Genomic DNA, 25791 nt, shown 5'->3' on the forward strand with positions numbered 1-25791 from the left:
GTGAGGGGGGTACCCTTGCATTGATGGTGAACTCGGTTAGTGAGAGGGGGTACCCTTGCATTGATGGTGAACTTGGTTAGTGAGAGGGGGTACCCTTGCATTGATGGTGAACTCGGAGTGGTTAGAGGGGGTACCCTTGCATTGATGGTGAACTCGGTTAGTGAGAGGGGGTACCCTTGCATTGATGGTGAACTCGGAGTGGTTAGAGGGGGTACCCTTGCATTGATGGTGAACTCGGAGTGGTTAGAGGGGGTACCCTTGCATTGATGGTGAACTCGGTTAGTGAGGGGGGTACCCTTGCATTGATGGTGAACTCGGTTAGTGAGAGGGGGTACCCTTGCTTTATCTCTGATCTTCTGGGGAAATGTTCAGGCTTTCACCATTCAGACTGATGTGAAGTATGGGTTTTCCACAGTTGTCTTCCTTTCATCAGAGTGAAGAGCACCATTGTTTTTGTGTCTGGTGTGCGTATGTGTCATTTGGGGATTTCTAAGGCTTCTCCAAGTATATCATTTGGAGCCCTAATCTAAAATAAATTATAATTTGCTGCTAGCAAGAATTTTTTTATGATTTTTTCTTTTATTTATGTGTGTGGCTATATGAGTTTGTACAAATGCCCATAGAGACCAGAGGGCATGGGATGCCCTGGAAATAGACTTAGAGGCAGTTGTGAGTCACTGGTGTGAGTGCTAGCAACACACTCAGGTCCTCTTATATGAACAGCAAGTGCTCTTGACCACTGAGCCTTCTCTGCAGCCCCCAAGAACATCTTTCTTAAAAACTCACCAAACTGTGTATGTCACACAGGCATGTATTTCTTAATATTTCTAAAATTTCTAGCAATATATACTTTTTATTTTACCCAGTCCACCTGTCATTTGAATGGCCACAATATACCAGGTAATATTTTCCTTCTATATAGCAATGTGTTTCTTTTCTAAAGTCAGTGGACATGTGCTATTTGACAGTTTCATACATGTATATAGGGAATTGTAGCCATTTTCACACACACACACACACACACACACACACACACACGCACACACACACCCCTTTACACTCTCATCCTCTCTGAAAACCTTCTTCTTTCCAGTAAGCTCCCATATACTCGTGTCTGTGTAAGAGAGAAGCACACGCACTGAGTTTACCTGGAGTTGCTTGCATGAACATGGGTGGAAGGTTACTTACTGGCTCATGGGCCGCCCTTCAACGGCTCCTGTCTCCCGTCCCCCTTTCCATTCCTCCCCAATTGCATGGCCTCATGGCACAACAAGCTTGTTATTAAACGATGCCAAGTACTTGTCTTCGTACAAGAACTACTTTGCCTTTGTTTCTAAACCCGGGTTCTCTTCTGAAGACTTCACTCAGTCTCAGTGTCTGTTGTTCTCCAGTGTTCCTAAAGCCCTCGGTGTTTCTTATTGAAAGAGTTCATCATTAATTCATGTGGCTAAAAGAGCTCCACATTGGGTCTCAGAATTGGAGAAGTGCCAAGAGACCGGAAGGTGACCTCATTGGTAAAGCACAGAAGCATGAGGACCTGAGTTTTGACACCCAGCACCTGCATAAAAGCTAAGCATATTGGCATAACCCTGTAATCTCAGTGCTGGGGAGGCAGAGACAAAAGCATCCCAAGGGCTTGCTGACCAGCAGTCTAGACAAAACTCCAGGTCCAGTGAGCAAACGTGTCTCAAAATAGACGGTGGGAAGTGGTCGAGAAAGATACTCAGTAGTGATCTCTAGCCTCCATACTCACATGCACACACACAAACGTACACACATACATCACACATACATATACACACAGAGAAGTTTCAAGTAACACATAATATATAAAGGACATAGAGATACCCTTAAAAATACTATTTGCATGCTGCTGCGTCAAGGCCAACAGTGATAGAGCATATCTTGCCCTCTCCGCTGACTTCAGAGGTGATGGCATTTGTATACCTTTTCCCCTGTTGAATTAGGAACAGTCAGATTCTGGGCGAGGCACTGCTGGTTTAAAGGGCTTTTTGAGGAAATACATCAAACCCGAGGAAAGAAAATTTAACCACTTTGGCCCTATCCAGAGGTTAAAAAGAGAAAATGGAAGACTTGTTATGAAATGGTTCCTTTCTTACTTTCAAATAGAGATGAGTTAGGCTCCCACTCAGCCCTTGCCAATGAGAGCATTAGCACAGACCTCTAACTATTAGAGAATCCCCTGCTTTTGGCTTGAAGGATGTGTGCATCTTATTCACTTGGTTGTGAGTGGAGCTGTAACATCATTTCCTTTGAGGCTTTGTGTGTGCATATTCACACGTGTGCACCTGTACACACAAATTTAGCACACATGTATCTATCCAAGTATGTCTTTCTCCTTTTCCCTGTTACACTGGCCCAAAAAGAGGCTTCTGTGTAGTAAGAATCATGACCGTTTCACTAACTCTCCTGAGCCTACTGTGTTCCTAGCACAGACAGTACACACTGGAGAGCGAAAGTTCTAGAAAACAGGTTCTCCATGTTCCTGTCATTTTTACAAAGACTTCTTTTTAGGTAGGATTTCAGTTTTGCACCCACAATCTGTTGTTGCGTTTGTATGCTATAACACACGGGTGTCTACAGTTTGGTGTCTGCCTGGCTTCCTCCCTTCTTTCACTCTTGTTTTTTGTTTCTTGTTGTCTGTCTGTCTATCTGTCTAAGACAGGATCTTTCTACATGGCCCTGGCTGTCCTGGAACTCACTGTGTAAACCAGCCTGACCTATAACTCACAGAGATCTGTCTGCCTTAATTCCCGAATACTGGGACTAATTTTGAGTGTCACCTTCTCAGGGAGGAAACAATATCCACCCCATCTTTGTCCCCTCCCTCAACCATACTTGTCTCCATAGCACTTATCATACCTGCCCTACGTTCATACCTGGGTGTGTATATCAGCCCACCAGGAAATAAGAGCATATTCATATTTTTATGGCTGCCAAGGGCACTTCATAAATAATTCAGAATTAATGAACAAGTTTGTAATCAGATATCAGCCAGGAACACATTTGAGCATGAGTCTTCCCAGGAGCCTTGTAGCTAGAGTGGAGAATCCCCAGACCCAAACACATGCTGTAGCCTGTCTGCAGAGGGAATCCATATCTTGGATGTTCTCCAATGGTACAGAGAGACTAGTGTGATTAATAAAATTCAATTAATCATATTACAGAAGCCTTTCATTACACACTTTCTGTTTATGGCCATCAGAAGTACAACTGTTCCAGTGAGGGTGTCCGGAACATTTTTCCTCAAATACCATTTTTCACTATAATGTATTTTTGTAGCATCCCATTATACCTTACAAAGATGGAGTTACTGATCCTAGGAATTAGTAATCCAAAAAGAAATGGATTTGATCTTACTGACTGGTGTAAGTCCATTATCAAGAACTTTGCTTTGGGGCTCAGGATGTAGCCTGGTTGGTAGAGTGCTTACCTAGCATGCATAAAGACTGGGTTATGATCCCCAACACGGCAGAAAGCCTCATGTGTAATTTGCACATGTAATCCCAGCACTTGGGCAGTGAAGGCAGGGTCAGAGAGTTCGAAACCAGCCTGCACCTACATGAGACCTGGCCTCAAAAAGAAACTGCTTTTAAAACTGCAGGCCTTTTCCCTTGAAGGCCAGTGATGATACTGGCTGTATCTCTCCTGGTATTTTCAGTGTTAAAGATGGAAGTACCACAGTCTTGAAGATAGCCCTACATGGTCTTCCTTCTAGGCTTATCATTTAGTAAAGTATTTTTGCTAATGCACTTTGGAAAAACAATGAGACCCTGCCACTTGGGGGAAAAAAAAAAAAGCTAGATGGGAGACAGGAAATTTTTCCTGGAGGGTAGAAGTACAGCTGATCTCACATTGATCCTCTCAGCCCAGAGCATGCATGATGCTGACATTGGCAAGACATTTGTCTCTGATTTGGGATTCTGAGGGCTTCAGCGATGGCCTCCACTCCAGGCTGGCTGGGTTGAAGCTGGATGCCTTCTTGCACACCACACAGATCTGACAAGAAAATGGCCTGAGCAAGTAGATACCATTGGCATTAGCTTTCTAGGACTACTGTGACAAAATACCACCTACTGAGTGGCTTAAACCAAAGGAACCACTGTCACACAGCTCTGGAGGCCAGAAGTCTGAGCCCAGTGACTCTTGCTGTGAGCTGAGGGCAAATCAATCCCATGCCTTTTCTAGCCTTCAGTAGTGACCGGGTTCTCAGTATGCTCTGGCTTGTAGATGAAATCACTCCAGTCTCTGCCTCATCCTTCTGTGGTGACCTCCCTGAATCTGCCTGCCTCTTCCTAAAAGGATGCCAGTGGCGTTAGGGACTACCCTAACAACCTCAAATTAATCAAATTACATCTGAAAAGAGCCTATTTTCAAACAAAGTCACATTCATTAGTGCTAGGAACTGGTATCTTTTTGAAGAACCTGTTGAAATTATATAGTTACCATAAGTACCTGCCACAGTACTGAGAATAAATGCCTTTTGAATGAGATATCTAAATCATCCTCCCCAAGGCTAGTATGCAAATGAAGAGTGAGAAAGAACATGAAGAACCTGAGGAAGGGTGGAACCCTGATGTCCAGGCATGGCATGACTGTTGCACTTTTGAATTTGCAGCATCTGTGATCAGCTGCACACAATCTGTACAAGACTGACCCCAGCTGTGGAGGAGGTGGAGCTTATGTGACCCCTCCCCTCCCTGAGGATTTAGAGAAAACGAATGGTTGATGGAGGAGGGAAACACTACTTGTTAATGATGTAGTCCCTGGGAAGGTACCCATGATCCTGTAAACAAACCTTCACCTTGGTTCTGTAAACAACTATAATGAAACTCATGGATCATATACACACCCAAAAAAGAAAGTTGAAGAGCAGCCTCGGTAGGAAGAGGATAGGGATTAATGAGAGGGGAGGGGGGACAAAAGAGGGTCACAGGAATGATATGGTCAAAATACATTATGAACTTATGAAATGTCACAATGAAACTCATTATTATATATAATTAGCATATGCTAATAAAAGCATTATAAGATTAGCAGCATTGTGTGAACCATACAAATGGCCTTGTGAGTTTATCGTGGTGGAACAAATTGAAAAGAACAAGAAGCTCAGCGTGACACTTGTCAAGTGACTGGTCCACAAATTTGCCATCGTTACCTCTTTGTTATCACCAGAAATTTTCAACATTTTTGAAGACCATTAATTACAGAATAACTCTAGAACAATTGCACAATAGAACTCCTCCCCTCTAGCTGCTTATTTTCAGTAGAGGTGGTTTGTCTCTGTAGGTGGATAAAATGGAGTGGGGATCAGGAAGCTGATCTTTGCTATCATCCCACCTTACCTCTCTACATTCAACACAGACAACTCTCAAGACACTGATGATGACACTCCATGCTGGAGACTTAGGTGGCTCAACACTAGCTCACCTGAGTCCTCTTTAGAAGCTCATAGCTCAACACTAGCTCACCTAGTCCTCTTTAGAAGCTCATAGCTCAACACTAGCTCACCCGAATCCTCTGTCTTTGAATAGCAGGATCCTGCCATACTCTTCTAGGATGGCCCGCCCATGCTCTGGGGCATGGCTAGTATGATTCATAACTATTTTATATTTTACTATATCTTATTATAATTATAATCAAAAATACAAAGGTGAAATGCAAAAACACATGCTTGATCTTACTCAGACCTCACATTTTGCCAAATACTTCTGTATTCCAAACCTAAATTTCTCCAGAGTTAAATTACAACATTGTGTTTTAAGATATTACAAGCTTCATTGTTTTTTTTTAAACTAAAAGCCTAACTTTTTAATGTCTCTATATAGTTATGCTTATCTGAATTGGAAAGAAGGCAGAGTCTCCATATGTTCATTTCAGCATGGGTTGCTAAAGATAGAGCAGTCAGTGCATGAAAATGGCCTAGATTGAGTAAATTAGCAGAATCACAAAGGGAAACCACGATAGGAAATAGTTTTACACACATAATTGCTGAAATCCTCTAGTGAATGTGTCAGTCTGTACTAACTAAATAAATTTGTTTATAGACATGCTCTGTATTAGCTTCCACTCTTTTACAGCCCTTTGCCAAACAAAATCCCACTAGAAGTAGGATGTTCACACCCGACTAGGAGTTTCTTAGATAAATATTTTTACTATATGGAGACCAAAACCACTTTTACAAATTTCAAACTTTGATTGAAATACTATATTTCTTTACATTTGGTGTTTTTTTTTTCTCTCTCTCTCCCATCTTTTCTCCTGGCAGCCATGTGTGTATAAGCTTCTCTCTTCTCACCTCCCACAGCTCTGGTGCACAGGATGCTGGCTGCAGTCACAGGTCAGCCGGTCTTGTGAGTGGGGGGCTAGTCTGTCCATCACTGCCATCAGCAAATGGACTGGAGAGGCACAGACAGGGCCATTCACAAAACAACTCTGTTTGCTCTCTCCTGCAGCCTGGCTGAAGTGGTCCTTTGAGCCCTTCCAGGGTGGAGACTGTCCATCCTGAGGCTGTGCTTTATGGAATACTGTTTCCATTTCACTTGAGAGCTGCATGAGCAGAATAAAGGAGATTCTTCCAGGCTTCCAAGATCATAGTAAAAGTTCATAAAATGTCAGACATAGTCTTTTGTAAGAATGACTCAGATCCAGCTCTGGCCAACTCACTCTAGAATTGGTGCTGAATTTTGCATAGGCCTTCTAAATATCTGTTGTTAACTAATGAGATTACATATTTTGAAATTATTCTTAATTAGAATTATCTCTGTTAGAAGTGCAACTAGACCACTTATTCTTTATAAATCTGAATTTCCTTGCTGTCTTTAAAATAATTTGACCAGTAAACAGTTGACTTAGACAATAGCATGACAAGGGGAATTTAGGCCTGTGCAAGAAATTAATTACTGTGGACTCCAAAAGCCTACCTGTAGAATTAACTCAGTACCTAATAAAGTGAGCACTCTCCTACTGCACCACATTGTAGGTTCCCATGGATACTATTTCAGGAGATGGTTCCATAGGTCATAATATTTAGTCATCTAACATGATAGCTCTGTTCAGAGTAAGCTTTCACACATGGGAAACTTTTTGTTTATAATATTTTGGAGGTAAAACTTCAAAATGGCCAAGGCAAATTGTAAATGTCCCTGGTAAGTTCTATTGGTTTCAATGTGTTACAGAAATATAAGGGTATAATATTTGCAAGTTAGATGAATATGTTCCTAGTGCTTCCAGAACACCTAACTATGGGTAAAGAAGATATGAGGGCTTGGGAGAAGCATGTCATCTGTTGTCAGTCCACAGCTGTTTTGTTCAGTTTTCAAATAAATGCTGAGGAAATAGTTTAAATTAATATAAATAATTTATGCTAGGCCCTAAAGCGGTGCTCCCAAACAATTAGTAGAATGCTGATATATCATGGGTATTCTTAGGTGACTTTGCTAACCTTCCCGTGTAAACATTCTGGGTTGCTGTCTCTGATTTCATGGGTATTCACCATAGATGACTATTTAAGAACAAAATAGTCCAACTGTCCCTTAGAATGTAACCTAGAGCATTTTCTGTCCCTGTTTATCACCTTTTATCCCCCGCTCAGGTCTCAGCTGTGTCACGTGCTTCCAGAAGCCTCCTTAGCCAGCACCTCCCACCTCTGCTACTCTCTGATCTGACGTCTGTTGTACACTCGTATATACATCATGTTTGTCAGCTCTTGTTCAGTGTGTCTCCCACATCACAGTGATCCCCAGAGAACAGGAACCACCCTGTGACCTTGCGTTATCTGCCATATGGTGCAGGGTTCATTCGATGGATGAGTGGGTGGATGGATGGGTGGGTGGATGGGTGGGTGGGTGGGTGGGTGGATGGGTGGGTGGGTGGGTGGGTGGGTGGGTGGGTGGATGGATGGATGGATGGATGGGTGGGTGGGTGGGTGGGTGGTGGGTGGGTGGGTGGATAATAGCAGGTTTATACAGAAACATGCCTTTTCATATGGCTACCAAATATGATAGTAACTACTATATTCTGATGTTTCTTCGTTTCTAGTGTTCATTATCTTCAAAAACTTTTAAGAACCTGAATTATAATTCATTTGCTATTTAGTGAAGTTGGTATCAATCATTGGCAGGCAGGTAGGTATTTTATCTTCTGCTAGACATAGAGCTATAGGGGTATTTGCCCTGATGGATGATTTCAACCTTGCTTCAGTCTGGTCCTTCCTTACTGATCTCCTATTTTCCTCTGTCTGAATGAGAATGTTTACTGTGTCATACAGTGACATTTTGAAAGTATGATAGTTGGTTCTGATTCTTTGTGACCCACAAATAAGAGTTTGCCTTGCATTTCATGATATACTTTGAACAGTGTTGAAGTTATTAAGACTATGAGGACTCTTGGAGATGGACTGAGGTGTTTTGCCTTATGTGATGGACGATAGGGATGGAATGTTAGGATTTAAGGAGATGTATGTGGCTGTCAAGGTGACAGGGGTGGACATGTGATGGTTAATCCTGTCAACTTGATTGGACTGGGAACTGCCTAAAAGATCAGTAGAACATACTGATGTGTGCGTCTGATATGAAGGGGCTCCCTGCATGTAGGCAATGCCATCCCACTAGACTGGGATTGTGCAGATAGAATAAAATAAGGAAGTGGAAAAGGCCAGCTGCCGAGATAAGGAACATGGTCTTGGATGGCCCTCTGCCATGATGGACCAAATCCTCCAAAAGCATGACCCGAAATGATCTTGCCTCCTTCAACTTGTCTCTCTCAGGTCTCACAGCAAAAGGAGACCAACTAACATGCCACACCTACCTTATCTCACTTAACATGGCATCCTCCCATTCCGTCCATTTCACTGGAAATAGATAGCTGGATTTCATTTTGAGTTCATTTCAATATGAGATGAAAGATAAGAATCAAGTTTCCTTCTTCTGCATGTGGCCCCTCAGTTTCTCCAGGGCCCCTTTCTCAAGAGGCTGCCTTTTCTCCTGTGTACGCTTTGGACAGCTTTGTCAAGAATGCATCGGCACAGATGTGTGGATCTGTTTCTAGGTTTTCCATTAGTGTCTGTGTCTAGTTTGTGCCAGTTTCACGCTGTCTTGCTTACTACGGCTCTGCAGGATACCTTGAAATCAAATATTATGGTACCTCTCGCTTTGTTCTTTTTGCTCAAGCTTTTTAGTGTCTTTTGCATATGAAATTTCAGAGTTGTTTTTTCAGTTCTGTGAAGAAGAGAAATGACGTTGAAAATGCAAATTACGTTGGTTAAGGGACATTTTAACAGTTAATCTTTCCAACCATGAACATGGGATCTCTTTCTGACTTTGGGTACCTTCTTTGATTTCTTTTGTCATTATTTTGTAATTTACATTATAGAGCTCTGTGTTAAGTTTCTTCCTAGGTATTCTAAGCTTTTAATTCTATCATAAATGGGATTGCTTTTGATTTCTTAACCAGCAAATCATTAGTGAAGCTATTTTTATATGTTTACTTTGCACCTTGCTACCTTAATGAATTTATCAATTCAAAGATTTTTGTGGGATATTTAGGTTTAGATTCATAGAGGATTGTGCTATCTGCAAACAGATCGTTTAACTTCCTCTTTTCCTATTTTTATGTCTTTTTCTTGCCTCATTGCTAAACTCTTAGTGCTGTACTGAATAGGAGTGAGCCTGCACACCCTTGTTTTGCTGCTGATGTTATAGTGTTGGCTATGGATCTTTCCTATCCAGCCCTTATTTGATGAATTCTGATACTCCTGTGCCTACTTTCTTGTCATGAAGAATGTTGAATCTTATCAAATATTTTCCTTTATTGAACAAGATGATTATTTTTACCCTTCATTCTTTTAATTTGATATGTTATGTTTGTAGGTTGCGTGTGTTGAATATTCCTCATATCCCTGGATTGAAACCATTTCCATTGTGGTGTATAGTCATTGTGATGTGCTGCTGAATTTGATTAACCCCGAAGCATTGGTTATACCTTGAACACAGAAAGATAAATCAAATAGCCAAGTCCATGCCTTCAGGGGGCAATTGGTCAATTAAGGGAAAGAGATTAATGGTTGATAGGGCTGAGCCCCCCTGTTGTTGTTTCTGGAGGAGCTCCTGCCACGTTAGCACCTTTTACATGTGTTACAGATACATTTGCTACTTGGGATAATGGTAGACCTTTGTATTTCGATGATGCATAAAGTAGCTGAATAAAAGCTTCCTATTACTGGCATTAATTATTAACTTTCAATGTGTTTAAGTATATACTGTATTATGGAAAGACTGATGTTTACATGGGAATTATATACCTTTTCATCTCATAAAATTTCTAAAGTTGACACTTACAAAAACCTTTTTGTTCTAAATATTATATGGCTTATATCAGCCACTAAATTATTTTGCTTAATAAGAACAATAACAGAAAAACTAACACATCTCTCAAGTAATTTTAAGTGACTTGGGCAATTAGAAATGATAACTTCTAATAACTACATTTAGAGATTTTTGTATTTAGAAGGCCAAACCAAATTGGCAAAATATCCCAAGCATTTAATGGAGTAGGAATCTGAAACACAGTCAGAACACAGCCTTCACAAAATGACTGAGTGTGGTGGCACACATTTGGAATCCCAGTGCTTGGGAGGCTGACAAGGAGGATAGAGTCTGAGGCCAGCCTGAGGTATATAGTAAGACTTATCCCCAGAGGCAGGCAGACAGTCCCTCTGGGTTTGTAAGGCCCAGAGTACGTGCAGTAGAAAAGGTTCTAGTGCTCTATCTTTCCCCGTTTTGCCAGTCAAAGAAGAGCTCTTCTTTAAAGGGCATCCCCCTGCCGCTCTCAAATCAAGGCTGTGCCATCTGACCAGGTCCCACCATGACTTTTCCCAGGGTATCTATAACATGAGGGAAGTCTAGAAAAGGGAAAACATCTAATGAAGACTTTTCCACATTTACGAAACTATCCCTCATATGGTTCAATTTAGATTCTCTGAAATACCAGAGTCGGGGTGAAATTACCAAAAGGAGAAAAGTCACATTGTAGTGTTGCAAACAAGCTGTGCCTATTTGTATTTATGCTTGCTAATGAAATTCAGTCATGATTTCCACTTTGATTTTAAGTGTCTCAAACCACCATTCAGATTTATTCATTATAATTAAATCTTTTGGCCATAGGCAGACACAGAGCAGCAAAGAAAGGAGGCTTTTTTTTATCTTTTAAGAAACTATTACATAGCTTTGATATGAAGTCCCAGAGTTTCAAAGATTATTGTGTTAAAGCAAAGCAATATGCTCTGTGGACAGTCACTTCCTGAGACAAATGTAGGGACCAGGAAGGGGCTCAGATTTGAATCCAGCAAACCAATGGGGGCATGGCTGGGTTTGAGTCCATGGGGTCTGTGGATTTGAGGCAGTCTTTCTCAAATGTGAAACAACTTTATATAATCTCCATTTTTGCTTCCAGAAGAGAGAGAGAGAGAGAGAGAGAGAGAGAGAGAGAGAGAGAGAGAGAGAGAGAGAGAGAAGGCTAGTTCACACCAGTGTGTAAATGTACAACAGAGTTTTATTCAGTCATCTGTCAATTTCAGGGAAATGAATGGGACAGGAGATCGTGCTAAGCAAAACAAGCTAGTCCCTGACAAATACTGTATGTTTTCTCTCACATCCAGAGTCTAGATAATATATAAATGTGGGGTGGGATGAGAGGACCAGCGTGAGGGGAAAGGGGAAGGTAATGGGAACTATGAGCATATGTGTGGATCTGTATGAAAACATAAACCCGTTCTTTTCTAGGCTTACTAAACCGTTTATGAAAATATTAAAAACTGAATAAATAAAAAATGTTTTAAAGGAAAAGGCTGGTGGTGGACAAACAGCCTGCTTACTGGAAAGTGGGGTACAGTGGGGCATAAAGGAAGCCAATTCAGTTGACCCACGACACCTTTGCGTGTAAAACTCGGAAATTACCTACCTCCAGAGCCCCAGCTCAACTGAGTATTCCAGTAAGCCAGGCATTTAGTACGGTCTGATGAAACCCTTCACTCCCAGTTCAAACCACTGCCTCCCTGACATTCCCTCCCAGCAGAGCCATGCAGGCCTACAGAAGCCGATCTCACCCCTGTGGAATGAAGCACTCAGGAGACCTTCTGTGGCATAAAGTCTGTCCTACATTTAGTCCATGTATGTTCCAAACTTTTTTATTGTCACTCACATTCAGCACAGTCAGCCAACTCCAGCAGACCCCTAGCAGGCTGTGGTATGTGTCCAAGCTTGAGTCAGACCCCAGACACAGCCTTGGTAAGACTTCACCAGAAACACATGGGTGTCTCGAAGGTCCTAAAGACACACACCTTCACTGCAGAAGCCCTGTCCAATGTTAGCTTAACTGTTTGGGTATTTCATCCATTCATCAAACTGATCACTTGTAGCACTCGGCTGGAATGGCCCTCCAAGCATTGTGAATCCTATACAAGAGTCAGAAGTGGGGTAGAAGCTTCCAGCTACCCTGCTGTACTGTCTGGGGTGCTGAGTCTCCACCCCGACTCCTGCTTTTGTTCCATTCCCAAGGGCTCTTAACCCAGAAAAACCATTTTTTCCCTATATCTGTTTTCCCTGTTGAGGATAAATACACAGCTCTGAACAGAGTCGGGAGTGTATATGAAGAGACCCAGACTGGGTCAGGGTCCCCAGGCTCTCCCTGTAGCACCATTGATGGGTCACTCCCTTTGGGCATTACTGTCTTCATCTGTTAAAACTGAGATGTAGAAATTCACGAAGACATAACCTAATTCCAGTACTATTGTTCCTTGATTCTAGATGTTAGCAAAGGGTTTATTTTCCAAATCCCTTTGTATATGGTATTAAACATGTTGTGGCTGGCATCCCAGTTGTGTCCCTTAAGGGTGGCATCTCAGCATCTGGCAAGGAAAACACATGAGCAGTTTGTAGACAGCTTACAGTGAGATACATTACACAGAAGTAACCATCAGTGGTCTGGGGAGAAGCCGTACTGTGAGCATTAAGTTCATCAAATGCTCATCATGTTGGGTTATTCACTGAGAAATACTGTTTGCTGCGTGATCACAACAGATTCTGAAAGTGGCCATTTGTGGACAAACCATCTTAGGGACCTATTAATGATATAGCCATGCTACGACCTTAGCAGCCCTCACTTTGCCTCCAAAGCCCTAAGGTGTGCTTCTAAACTACCCTAGACCCTAAGTGCTCTGATGTGTATGTGTGTCTGTCTGTCTGTGTGCATGCATGTGTGTGTGTGAAGGCCAGAAGACAACCTTGACCATGGGTCCTCGACTACTTGTCCATTTTTGTTTTCAAGACAGGTTTCTCAATAGCCTGGAACTCACTAAGTAGCCTAGGGTAGCTGAGAACTCACCAAGTAGGCAAGGCCCCGGGGATCTGCCTGTCTCTGATTCACCAGCTCCAAGATTACAAGAACCTCCCGCCATGCCCAGTTTGGTTTTTGTTTTTTTAAGGTCTCCAAGTAATTTGGATGTAGTTTCTACACAGTATTCTTCAATGTAGCCTGGAAAATAAGTTCTGGTTGGGAATGCTTCCAAGCTAAAGGTGGTTGACCTCCAAGAACTGTCGCTGCACTCTGAAATATTTTATCAGCCTGATGGACTTTAAATCTTAATTTACCCCTAGGTCATGTTCAGCAAGATTTCAGTTTGTTGTATCAATAGTAATCCAGATAGAATAAATTATGCTAGCTTGGGGGGTGGGCTTGTTTGAATGTAAGACTGTGGAATATGGAAAGAATGTGGGCTCCATGTTTTAAATTCTCTGTCTACTACTGAGTAGTCAGACAGCTCTAAAATCTGAGACCCTTTGAACTTGTCTGTGGCAGGGCTCGAGTTAGATGTGGACGTGGAAGTACTTCATAAACAACCATAAAACCATGTGTCTGCAGTTTTCATCTTTCCCCATTTTCCATATTTTGAGAAATACAAAAATCTCCTTTTTTATTTTTATTTAAAATAAAATATCGTTTAGATTAAAAGCAAACAAAAAGGCCACTTTGTTCTCTCCTTTTCCCCTTGAAAATGGCTCTTTTCACACATTTTCTTTGTGGGAGTCAAAGCACTGGTGTTCAGACACGGGTCTGTCGCGGTTGTCTCCATGTCCTTACACCACCCAGCATAGTGTGCTTACACAGAGCGGAGCCCAGGGAAGAGCGGCCAAAATCACATTAAGCAAATGCATAGGTACTCAGTGGAATCCAAGCCACCTCTGTTAGGCCCGTGAGAAGTGAAGTCTTTGTAGGGGGTTGAGGCCTCAGACAGAATTATTGCTCTTTTGTGTGAGAAGTTTGAAAAGCAGAAATTCGGGGAAGTGAAAGTAAAATGAAATCTAAGTCTGAGCTAGGAAGAGGAAGGGAGAGTTCTGATCTACAGTTACTGATTTATCAGATGTCTGGCACATGAAACATTCAACAGTGTGTGTTGGGATTACAGGATAAGTTTATAGTTTTAAAGACAGAAGTAAACCAATTTAGAAGTTAAGTGTTCTCACTAGCTTATCCAACTACAGATTAAAAAAAAAAAAAAAAAACCATACTATTCTGAAGGTACAGCTCACACTTCTGAAACACCCAGTCATGTGCAGTTGAAAGAATTGTTTCTAATGTCAAAAACTGAGAATCAGCTTCAGTCTCAACTTTTAAAAGTATAAAAACAACCAGAAATTTAAAAGTTCAATTTTTAATTATCATTGTCATCTTTACAGCTAACTTTGAGAGATGCTAAAATATTTGAGCTTTTAACGGAATCACAAAGTAGCAAGTGCCATTGAAGCCAGCTTGATTTGATGACAGTGAAGCTCATGGGGTGGAGAGCAGGTAGCAGCAGCAGGTTGTCTGGGAGAAGGCTAATGTTGTGGGTGGGGGCTGGCTATTTCCAGACAGTCTGAATTCTGTAATCAGAAATACGTGTAAAGATATGGGCCTGGGACTCCTTCACGGGATTCCACAGAAAAAAGTGAACTCCCATGTCCCCAAGCAAAGACCATCTCACCACTCACCTATAGGAAGAAACTCCCTTCACTTGCACGTCCCCATACCTGCCTGGATGTGTCAAGTACAAGGTTAAGAGCTGCCATTGTGTTTGTAAAATGTAAAATATCAGTCAAGAGCTGAAGTATCACTCCCTCCCATAAGCCTCTTGGAGGACCGTTGCTAGGGGCTCAGTCAAGGCTGAGCCCCTGACCTGTGTTATAGGGCAGCTCTTTCTGTTCCTCCCCACAGGTAGTGAGCCTGTTCCCCAGCAGTCTCAAGAGACAGACAGAATGTTCTAGTCCCCATCAGAGTGTTTGCTTCAGTCCAAGTGTTCTGCGTCCAGCACAGTCGGAGTTAAAGGAGCTCACAGAGAGAACTGGGATCGAGGCTTAGAGTGATGATTTCCATTTCTACTGAGAAAGTTGTTGATTTGGTGTGAATTGTGAGCAGTCTGTCTATCGCTCTTGGTAGCAGTATTCTCCTGCATAAACATTTTGTCTCAGTTTCTGCTCTGCTCTGTCTTCCTTCCTGCCGCTTTGGGAGTTAGTGTGTTCTTGTTTCTCTGCTTCCCTGGGGTCTGTGTGAGGGTCTCGTTGTTTAGACGTGGAATTTGTAGTGACTTTCCTGATGTTACATCTCTCACATTTGCTGTGTTGTCATGTCGTTTGTTTCAGAAGTGACATCGTCCTTCCAGCTCCTCCGGTGCACATATTGGCTAACATCTGTCGTCTACTGTACTTTCTTCTTGGTGATTCATGGTTCTGATCTATTGTCATCTGAGCAGATAATAGAATTTCAGGTTTTTTAAGGGTATTGTGACTTCATGTCTGGCCCAACAGATGATTTGTCCTGGAGATATCCAAGTGCTGATGAGAAGAATGTGAATTATGCCTCAGTAAAATGTTGTGTAAATGTCTGTAAAGTCCATTTACTTTACACTGTGATTCAACTAAGATGTTTCCTTGTTAGGGAGCTAGCTGGAGGGACAGCTCGGGGACTAAGAGCACTTTCTGCTTATGCAGAGAACCTGGGGCCAAGTCCTTAGCACCCACATGGCAGTTCATAACACTGTAACTCCAGTTCCGGGGTGTGTGACACCTTCTTCTAGACTCAAAGGACAGAAGGCACATACATACACAGAGGCAAAACTTTCATACACGTAAAATAATAATGTTTTTACGATTTTAAAACTTCCATCATTGCCCATCAACAAAAGTGGAGTGGTGAAGTCCCCGAGAAGTGTTGTGTTAAAGTCTGTCTCTTCCTTTGTAGCTAATATAAAGGAATGCCAGGTTGGGTGCATATATATTTAGTTGTGCCTTCTGGCTGAATTTACCCTTTCACTAATATAGAAGGAGCTTCTTTGACTATTGGCAGTTTTTCTTTTTTTAATTTAAAGTCTGCTTTGTTCTAATGGTATAGGACTCTTGCTGACTTGTTTCATATTTGTTGTATATCTCTTTCCAATCTTTAATCTTTACTGGTGAAGTGAGATCCCTGTAGGCAGCATGTAGTTGGCACTTGTGTTTTTAACCCATTCAGCTATTCCTGCCTTTTGGTTGATGAATTTAACTCCTTTATCATCATATTGTTGACAGACATGAAATTTCTCCTTTTATTTTTATTTTATCTTTTTTTTTTTTTTTTTTTTTTTTTGGTTTTTCAAGACAGGGTTTCTCTGTGTAGCTTTGCGCCTTTCCTGGAACTTGCTTTGTAGACCAGGCTAGCCTCGAACTCACAGAGATCCGCCTGCCTCTGCCTCCCAAGTGCTGGGATTAAAGGTGTGCACCACCACTGCCCCGCTATTTTTATTTTATCTTATTCAGTTGTATTCTGGGTTTGGAGGGTGGTTTTTGTTGTAAATTGTTTGGTGTTTTTTCTAACCTCTTTCTAGTTATTTGTGTGGTTTGGTGGATCTATCATACTGAAGTTTGATTCTCTGTTCTATGTTCTACCCTGATTTTTGAATATCTGTGGGTTTCTTAGTTGTTGCTGTGGTTTTAAAGATTCATTTATTTATTTTATGTGTATGTTTGTGTACCTGAGTGTACATATGTACACTATGTACATGCAATGCCCTTGGAGGCCAGAAGAGGGCATTGGGTCCCCTGGAGCTGGAGTTGCAGATGGTTGTGAGCTGCCTAGTGTGGGTTCTGGGAACTGAATGCAGACCCTCTGAAAGAGCAGAGTGTTCTTAATCACTGAATACCTTTCCAGCCTGGAATATTGGTGGTTTCATGCTGGTAGTTATCACCCATTTGTTTTTCGTGGATGACTTCCTTAAGTATCTCTTGTACGGCTTATCTGATAATGGTGATTTCCTTCAGTGTCTGCTTTTCTGAGGAACATTTTGTTTCCTCTTCATTTCTGAAGGATAGTTTGGTTGGGTATAATATTCTTAGTGGGAAGGGTTTTTTTCTGTCAGTACATGCCATCCTACCCTCTTCTGACCTATAACAGTTCTGTTGAATGATCTGCTGTAAGTGTAATGGACTGTCCCTTTAATGGGACTTGATTCTTTTCTCTTGCTGAATTTCAGGTTTCTCCTGGTCATGTACTTTTAGCATTATATTACAAGTTTTGATTGAAAAATCTATTTTCTTTAAATGCAGTCAGGGTCCTTTGAGTTTATTATATCTGGGTAACCGTGTCTCTTTGAAGATTTGGGTCTTTTTCAGCTATTATTTAGTGATAGGTTTTCATGTTTTTTTCTATGTTCTTCACTTTGTGAAATTCCCATAAGACAAATACTTGTTCAAATATATGTGTTCTATAAGTTTTGTGGGCTTTCTTCATCTGATTTTTTTTTAGTTGAGTAGGTTAATTCTAGAGTTCAGAAATCCTTTCTTCTGTTTATTCTTTTATGTAAATTCTCTGCTTCATCTTTAATTTCATTAATTAAAGTTTTAGCTCTCTTTCATAATTTCTATGCCTTTGGTGAATTTCTCATTCATATCCTAAGTTATTTTTGTGATTTCTTCATGGTATGCATCAGTATTCTCTTTTATCTCAATGAATTTACTAAGGATCATTAAATTTGGATTTTTTTAAGGGCTTGTTGTAGATTTTCTTTAAATTGGAATCTGTTGTGAAGAATTATTATTTATTTGAAGTATCATGTTTCCTGTCATGTTATCAGCATTTCTACATTGATGTCTGTACATCTGGTAACATTTGCCTCTAATTTTATGAAGTAACTGTTCTGGGAAATTTTGAGATTTGGTTTTTGTTTTATTATTTATTTAAATGGGATGTCAGATGCCAGGTGGATGAGTGCTTTGGTGGTTGGATCAGTGCTATGAGTTTGGTAATGGAGCTCAAAACATCTGTATCATTTCTTTGTCTTTGATGCCATCCATAGTCTCAACTGTAACTGCTCCTAAAACATTTTGTGACCATATTGTAAGACATCGAAATAAACTTAGTCTTCCAAAGGTGTGTGTCTTCAGACTCTGCAAAATCACACAGCTAATGGCTTGTGCTGTCCCTTGTCATAGCTGGAATAGTGTGGAATATGTACCAGGGAGGAATCACAGGAGACTAAATGTTTATGAGTATTCAGAGTCCCCAAGTTACAGTGTTGAGGGACTCTCGGGATGAGTGTGGGACGGCACAGCTAGTAGCACCATTAGACACCTTCACAGAGCCCTGGACCGTCTCCTGGCCCTGAAGGATGTACATAATACCATCAGGGGTTTTGTCACCAACTATGGTCCCAAGGCAATGGGCTGTGAAAGAAATCACTCGTAGGTCTCCCAAGGCCTATGCAGGTAACATTTAGGCATATGACACATGTATCCACACATCTGGAGGCATAAGACATGGAGGAGACCTTCACTAGGCCCCATGGGCTGAGCACAGTAGTCTGAGATATGTGACTTTGGTATCTACCCTCCTAGAGCACAAGACAGGCTTATCCTCAGGTTACATGGAGAAAGCTCAGTTGGGGACAAGATTTGAAACATTGACAACCACAGCTCTCTAGCTGCAAGACATGGATATGACCTGCCCATGGTAGCCAGGGACAGGCTGTGGGCTGGGAGAGCAAGCTACCCTAGTTTCACCTGGGTGTACACAGAGGTGCTAGAGGTTGGGCTGCTGGCAGCTGCATTCCTGGACTGTGCAATGAGATAGAACCTTCCTAGATCACAATGGACAGGTGGGGACAGAGCCTGGAGTTTACCACAGCCTCAGTCCCAGTGCTGGAGGTTGGAAGGAAGACCTTCACTAGGCGCCATTAGGCAAGCAAGCAAGGACTCAGACCTGTGACTGTCACAGTCGATGGTCCTGAAGCTACGGGACATTGAAAGGACTGTCTTCCCCCCAATCGCCCAAGTCCTCTTACAGCGTCAGAGGATTGGCTCTTGGCCCCTAAGGCACAATGGCATCTAGCAGCATGCTGCTGTGGCAGTTTGAGTTGGGGATGGGGTGGGTTAGGGAGTTCCTTCTTTAGGTCAGAGCGGGTCTTGGCCAGGCTGCTGTTCAGGAGCCACTGGCATTTCCCACTTCCCTGTTCTCACCCCTGCTCTGGAGGGCTTGACGGTGCACTTTGCTTTCTTTTCTCTGGGCTCCTTGCCGACTCTCATCCTGGCTCTTATGAGGCACAGCTGTACACAAGGACTTCTATTCAGCCATCTTGGCTGCCTGCCTCTGTGATAAGTTCCTACAAGATGACTGCTGATAGTGAAGGTGATGGGGTAAAGATGCACAGACTCCAGGCTAGCCCCAGAGTTGTTGGCTTCAGAGGGGCAAGAGGTCCTGATAGGAGGTTTTTGTCATTTGTCCATTTCTCTAAAACCACGTTTTCAGTAGGTTGTATGTTTCCAGTTAAATGATGTGCTGCATGCCAGTGAGGGGCTCTCATTCTCAGCCCTGACTCTTGGCTGTATTCCTCTTCAGCACAAATAAGGTTCCAGAAGTCATGGGAGGTCACTGTGGGCCTGGTCTTCCCATTTCAAAATGCAGGCTCCTTAGCAGGAGATGAGAGGTGCAGTATTGCTTTCCTTACCTGGAATACCTTGTGTTGTTGCAACTAGTGTCTGGTTTAGAAAGTGACGATTTATCCTACCATGAGCATCCGTATGTCTGTCTCCATGTGCATCTACAGAGAGGAGTTGCTAAAAGACTCGAGTTGTCCCTACTGCCAGTAGTGGGCAGTGTGCCTTTAGATGGCCACACTGTGAGAGGAGGAAAGGCCTCCATTGGTGTCTGTTCCCACAGCCTTCCCCTCCAGACTATAAATCAGGCCTGGGAAGACAGTAGTGAGTCAGTAATTTATAGACTATTAAGATGCTTAGTTAGAACTGACTATGGAGCATGTGGAATAGAGAACACATGTTTCCAAAAGACAAACAGACCCAGCACATCTCTTCCTTGGCTGAACCAACAGCAATCCATTAACAGGACAAAATGGGATGCCTTATTTTGCATATCACCCACTTCCCCAAAATAGACTCCCTAACCACTTGTTAACCACACTGACTTTAATAGACAGAACGGTCGCTCGAGCTTTGCCACCAGAACTATTCATATTAAGCACCCTATTAGCTTGTAGCCAGCAGTCTACAAAACAGGAAGAAAGCCTCTGCTTCCTCTCCGTGTGTGACTTGATGTGATAATTCATTGCAGATTTCTTTGTCTTTGACAGAGTGCCTACCGAAGGAGTGGGATGGCTTTCCTGGCCTGCTGAGGGGACCATGGCTGTGCCTGCCACGACAAGAGAGGGAACGGTACACCGAGGTCATTCTTCCCTGTCCTGGATGAAAATAAAATATGAATTTACCTTCTCCTGCCCTAGGGAGTGACCTGCTTTGTTTTCGATTCTCGACTGCCTGACTGCAGCTCTTCCCAGCCTCCTTAGCCTTGTTTACTGAATGGGCCATTTGCCTAATTAATGGCAGGATGTTGGGGATGGTGTGTAGGTGGACAAGAATGCACATCACACAATTTTGAATTTTGAATTGGGCATGGGTTTGCTGCCCTCAGCTCATAAATCTTAAAAGCAATGTTATGCTTTTTTTCCCTCCAGTGTTTAGTCTGCCTTTTATATGATGCCTTTTTATGATTCAGATTGGGACAAAGAGACAAAGTGAGTCAGTCTTCCCTTCCCAGTGACCCACCAACTGTGCTTTCCAGCATTGTTGATGGTCTCAGTGTGTACTTTAGAGACGTAGTCATTCTATGAACGTCCACCCATCAGAGATTGACCTGGCAGGACAAGCCACCTGTCCCCTTCTCTCTCCCATCACCCACTCGCTAAAGGGGTCACTTCCTGCCTTCCTCCTGCTGCTTCACAGAGCTTGCCTCATCCATCTTCACTTCCCCACTTTTCCAGGTGTACCTCCCCTAAGCCGCCACCCCCCCCCCCACACACACACACACCACATGCACACAGGCACACTCACATGCACACCATGCACACGTACACACACAGAGGCACACTCGCACACACACACACACACACACCTTTCAGAAGGAAAGTCATAAAGGAAGAGTACAAGAACCCTAAGCTTCACCCACTCCTCCCGAGCTCTCCCCTGGTCTGGAATGGGCTGATACACTGCCGACTGGGAGCAGCCAACCACCCTTCTGGCATGGTACTGTCTCCAGTAAATGAGGAAGTGTAACCCCTGGGAACAACCCAGAATATAGCAGATGCAGGGGTGCGGTTCCTGATCGAATATGAATTGCAGAGGAGGAGGTTATGCCTTTAATTCTATGAGAGCTCCGGGTGAAAGAGAGAGAAGAGCAGACATTTCTGGGTGAACAGACCCACAGAGTCTCCGCATGCTTGTGCCCATGCTGTTCAGCACTGCCGTTTACCTGATGTGCAGTAATCATTCTCAGGGGAAATGTGCACGTCAGGAAAAATGCAGATATTTAATATCAAAAATTGCCAAAGGGTTTTGATGTTCTACCCATGCCTGTTGAGAAGTATGATTAAACTTTTCTTTTTATCATCATTCTTATTTTCCTTGCCGTCCCTAATCATGGAAAATTATAACCCTGCAGTAAACATCCTTACTTTGGAAATGGCAGCACTTACTGTATTTGGTTTCCATCTGCCAAGCTCGTAGAAGGTCTGAAATTTTCAGGGGCTAATTTTTGCTATTGGAAACCCGTCTCTGTCCCACATTATATATTTGAAAGTAGCACAAGCCAGAAAATGCAAGGTTTTGTTTTTGCCCTTCGTCTTACTCTACCTAATCTCCTTGTAGTCCCAAGGAAGGAAGACTCAACGTACATTTCTCTCAGAAACACGACAGCTCTGTGTTTTTGTTGGTCTGCTGTATGTTTGTCTATCTTGAACCGTCTGACAGGTAATTATTTATAAAATCTGGTTTTGCCCAGCGAGTTCACATAATACCTTTCACTTTTCATCATAAGCCAGAGAGCTGAATTTAGAATAAAACAAGGTCGTTTGTGTCTGTCCTGAGCCAGCCTAGATGTGCCCATAATTGCTCAATATTAATATTTTAATTCTTTTTCTTTCCTACACTTAAGTTCTTTTCCTTACCCTTAAAACAAAACTAAATTTGAAGTAAAACAAAATTTTATGAATAGTGTATAGACAAAAACCAGAAGGAAATCTCAGAAATAACGCTTTAGTAAACTGTCCCATAAGATTAAAGTGCCACATACTATCATAGTTAGAGAGACAACGGTGAGGGTCATTGAGAATTGTCACACACTTGACAGAGGAAAAAGAGCCTGGCCAAGACAGGGAAATGACCATCCTGGATCACTCAGCAATGGCCGGAAGAGACCATGCATGATAACCTACGGCCCCCATTCTCAGCCCACCACCCTGTGTTTACATGAGAATATTACAAAGACGCACCGGCCTTCTCGTATTTATCCCACACAATAAAGTAAACTTATTTCTTAATGATGCTAATTATAGATACACCCTAGAACATAAATGTGAAGTCATAATAATGAAATCTTAAGTAGACTATGCTAGTAAATGAACTGTCTATACATGGCTCTCAACTGAATCATGTGTGAGTACACAGTTTCTGGGTGAGTTTTCATTGTTGTTAGTAATGCCTTGTATTTTAGAGGTCAAACTTGAAAATAAATAAACCCACAAATAATAAAGAACTTTTCTTCTGGAAAATTGATGCTGCCCTCTAGACTGAGAGTAAAGGAAACAAAAATACTTCTTCTGCCACCTAAATTTAGAAGTGTGACTTTCTGGAAGTGCCTTTTAGAGGTCATGTCACTGACCTTTTCTGCCCTCACATATGATAATAGTTGAGATTCAAAAATAATGTTCCAATTTTAGGGGCCAAGGTTTTTATTTAAAAAAAAAACATCAGAAGTGCAAATATTTTCAAGCTGTCTGTATAGTTCCTGTGTTACTGTCTGTCCTTTGTTTTTAAAAAATAATAAACAACCCACATTCGATGTTTTCCCACATAGAAGATAAGTAAACATAACTGGTGATCTGTGGCCTGAAAGAAAATAAGTTTATTTGTCTAGAAATTGTAAAGTTCAGATTTATGAATTTTTTTCAGTATAACTCCAAAATGAGGCTCGTATAACCCTTGTGTGAAGTAAATCAATCACTACAGAGAATGTGTGCTCTCATCTCCTCCTGGACCGCAGATAGAGCCTTCCCAGGTTGCATTTAAGTTCTCCCATCAACCATGTATACATCTCATAAAACCTTTTATGGTTTCCTGTATGCTCTGGCTGAGCATTTCATAGTACATAAACACTTCTACAAATAGTGTAAGGACAGTGAGCAGAGTGTGTCAAAGCAGCGCCCCTCCCTGAGCTGAGTCCCCAGCAACGGTCTGTTCCATCTGGAATCCCAGCTAACTCTGCTCTGCTGTTGCACAGTGGTAAGGGCCGTCGCCATGCAGTTGTGTTCATTAAAGGAGAGGCGCTCCACAAGGGCACCCCGCCAAGCTTCAGCAACAACACTGTGCTGTGGGAGTTGGATGTAAATATGATGTTAAATAAGGGCCAGATGCCCTGGGAAGCTCAAATATCAAAAATCATATCTCTTAAAGTGAGTCTCAAGTGTTGTGAGCAGGATAGTGGTACCGTGGGCGGGGGGTTGGTTTTAATATGAAACAAAATATCAAGCATTCAGATTGTCCTAAGTCATGGAAATTTTGGCAATTGAAGCGTAACGTAGAGTGGTCAGTTCTTACAAGGGGACAAGGACACTGCGTATAAAACTGCTGCGATTCTGTTGAGAGCCTTGGGTCCGTGGTCCCTTTTCTGCTTGTGACCACCCGGCTGTCACTGTTCTCACTGTTTCCCACTGAGAAGTAAACAAAGAAACAGATACAGGGGAAGGAGTGAGTGGAAGGACCGAAGCGTGGTTGTACACATCTTCTTGCTATCAGAAGCTACAGTATGTGGGCCTGGAAAGAGTGTTTCCTGCTTATCAGAAGGACCCAGCACCCTGAGGGTTGGTTCTCAGGTGTCTGTAAGTCCAGCTGCAAGGGATCCAATGCCTTCTGGCCTCCATGGACACCCAAACTCACACGTGCATACACTCATGCTGATGCACACATACCAATATGCTCATGCAGACACACATACACATAAATAATAAAAACATTAAAATTTGAAAATAGTGTGTCAGCAGATTCATCAGTGGCATAATAATCAGAGCAAGCTGCTGTGAGTGATGCCTCATGGGTTACCTTGAAGGTTCACCATGCTTTCTGAGGTGTACACAGTGTGGCCCAGAGGCAGGAGAGGGAACTTGGCAAGTTAAGTGCTCTGTGCCATTATCCAGAATGGAACTGACATCAATACCCAGCACTTTGACCCCACTGTTCAGCAGCAGGGAACATACTAGAAACTTCTGGGAGCACAGTGAAGAGAAAAGCCTTTCTCATATCGAAAAACTCGATTACAAGAAAATTTCATTGTAGCTTAAAACAGTCCTTATCTATACATTATGTAAGTAATATAAAACAAGATATGTAATGGAATGTAATAATATAGCCTGCCAATTCCTCTTTAACATTTTAACCCTTAAATATGTATAGAGAGTGTATAATACATTTAAGAGTCTGGCAGGAAACGGCATGGTTGCTGAGGAATGGGCTCAGTGGGTAAGCGCTTGCTGAGACGAGCAAGAGACCTGAGTTCAGGTCTCCAACACCTTCAGAAAAAAGCAGATGTGGCTAGACGTGTCCGTCACTCCAGTAACTGGGGTGAAGGATGGAGACAGGAAGAACCCTGAGGTTTGCTGACTGCCACCCAAGCCAAAAAGCAAGTTCAGGCAGAGACCTTGTCTTAAGGCAGAGAATGAGAAAGCAGGATGCCTAGGGCCATCCTCTGACCTCCACACAGGCACACATACCTGCACACAGACATGTACATACATAAACGCACCACAGCTACAGAGGATCCTTTTATAAGCTGACAAAGAAAGCCTCAGAAACCCATGCATATACTACTCCTTTCTAAATTCTGGCTGTATACAAAGGCTACTATTGTATGCATTCACACACGTTATCTATCCGTGTTCCAGAATAAGCCCCATCTTGTTCACAGGTGTTTGCTAGTGTTCAGAACATGCATGAAATGGTCTTTTGAAGTGTTTGCTCCTTGATGTAATAGGCCTAGTTTCCTTTAGTCTGGCAAGTTTGTGTGTAAATGTTTGGGGGACTTAATGTACAGCGATAAACAGGAAAATGGAAAGAAAGTGGCTGAGTGTAATTTGCATTACAAATGATTTTTTTTTTTCCAGTTCTATCCATACTTAGCAACCTTTTAAATTCAACCCCAGAGGCTACA

The 25791-nt window shown here is 42.3% G+C and overlaps 1 protein-coding gene and 1 long non-coding RNA gene across 4 annotated transcripts in view; one reads left to right on the forward strand and one right to left on the reverse strand.

Annotated features, from left to right (window-relative positions):
* The window catches only part of Supt3h (SPT3 homolog, SAGA and STAGA complex component), a 356981-nt gene extending 336174 nt beyond the window's left edge, over nucleotides 1–20807 (forward strand). For all 3 annotated transcript variants that reach the window (XM_059243989.1, XM_059243991.1, XM_059243990.1), the window contains one exon: nucleotides 20669–20807. In XM_059243989.1, the coding sequence (XP_059099972.1) occupies nucleotides 20669–20710 (42 nt within the window). In that variant the 3' untranslated portion in view covers nucleotides 20711–20807. The remainder of the gene's footprint in view (nucleotides 1–20668) is intronic.
* Nucleotides 14713–15790, reverse strand: LOC131893882 (uncharacterized). The gene is made up of 2 exons (XR_009374757.1): nucleotides 15048–15790; nucleotides 14713–14939 (listed from the first exon to the last, which is right to left on the reverse strand). It is a non-coding gene; the product is annotated as an uncharacterized LOC131893882 (long non-coding RNA).
* Nucleotides 20808–25791: the final 4984 nt, after the last annotated feature.

The sequence above is a fragment of the Peromyscus eremicus genome, chromosome 16_21 (assembly GCF_949786415.1).
Source record: "Peromyscus eremicus chromosome 16_21, PerEre_H2_v1, whole genome shotgun sequence".
NCBI classification, from domain to species: domain Eukaryota; kingdom Metazoa; phylum Chordata; class Mammalia; order Rodentia; family Cricetidae; genus Peromyscus; species Peromyscus eremicus.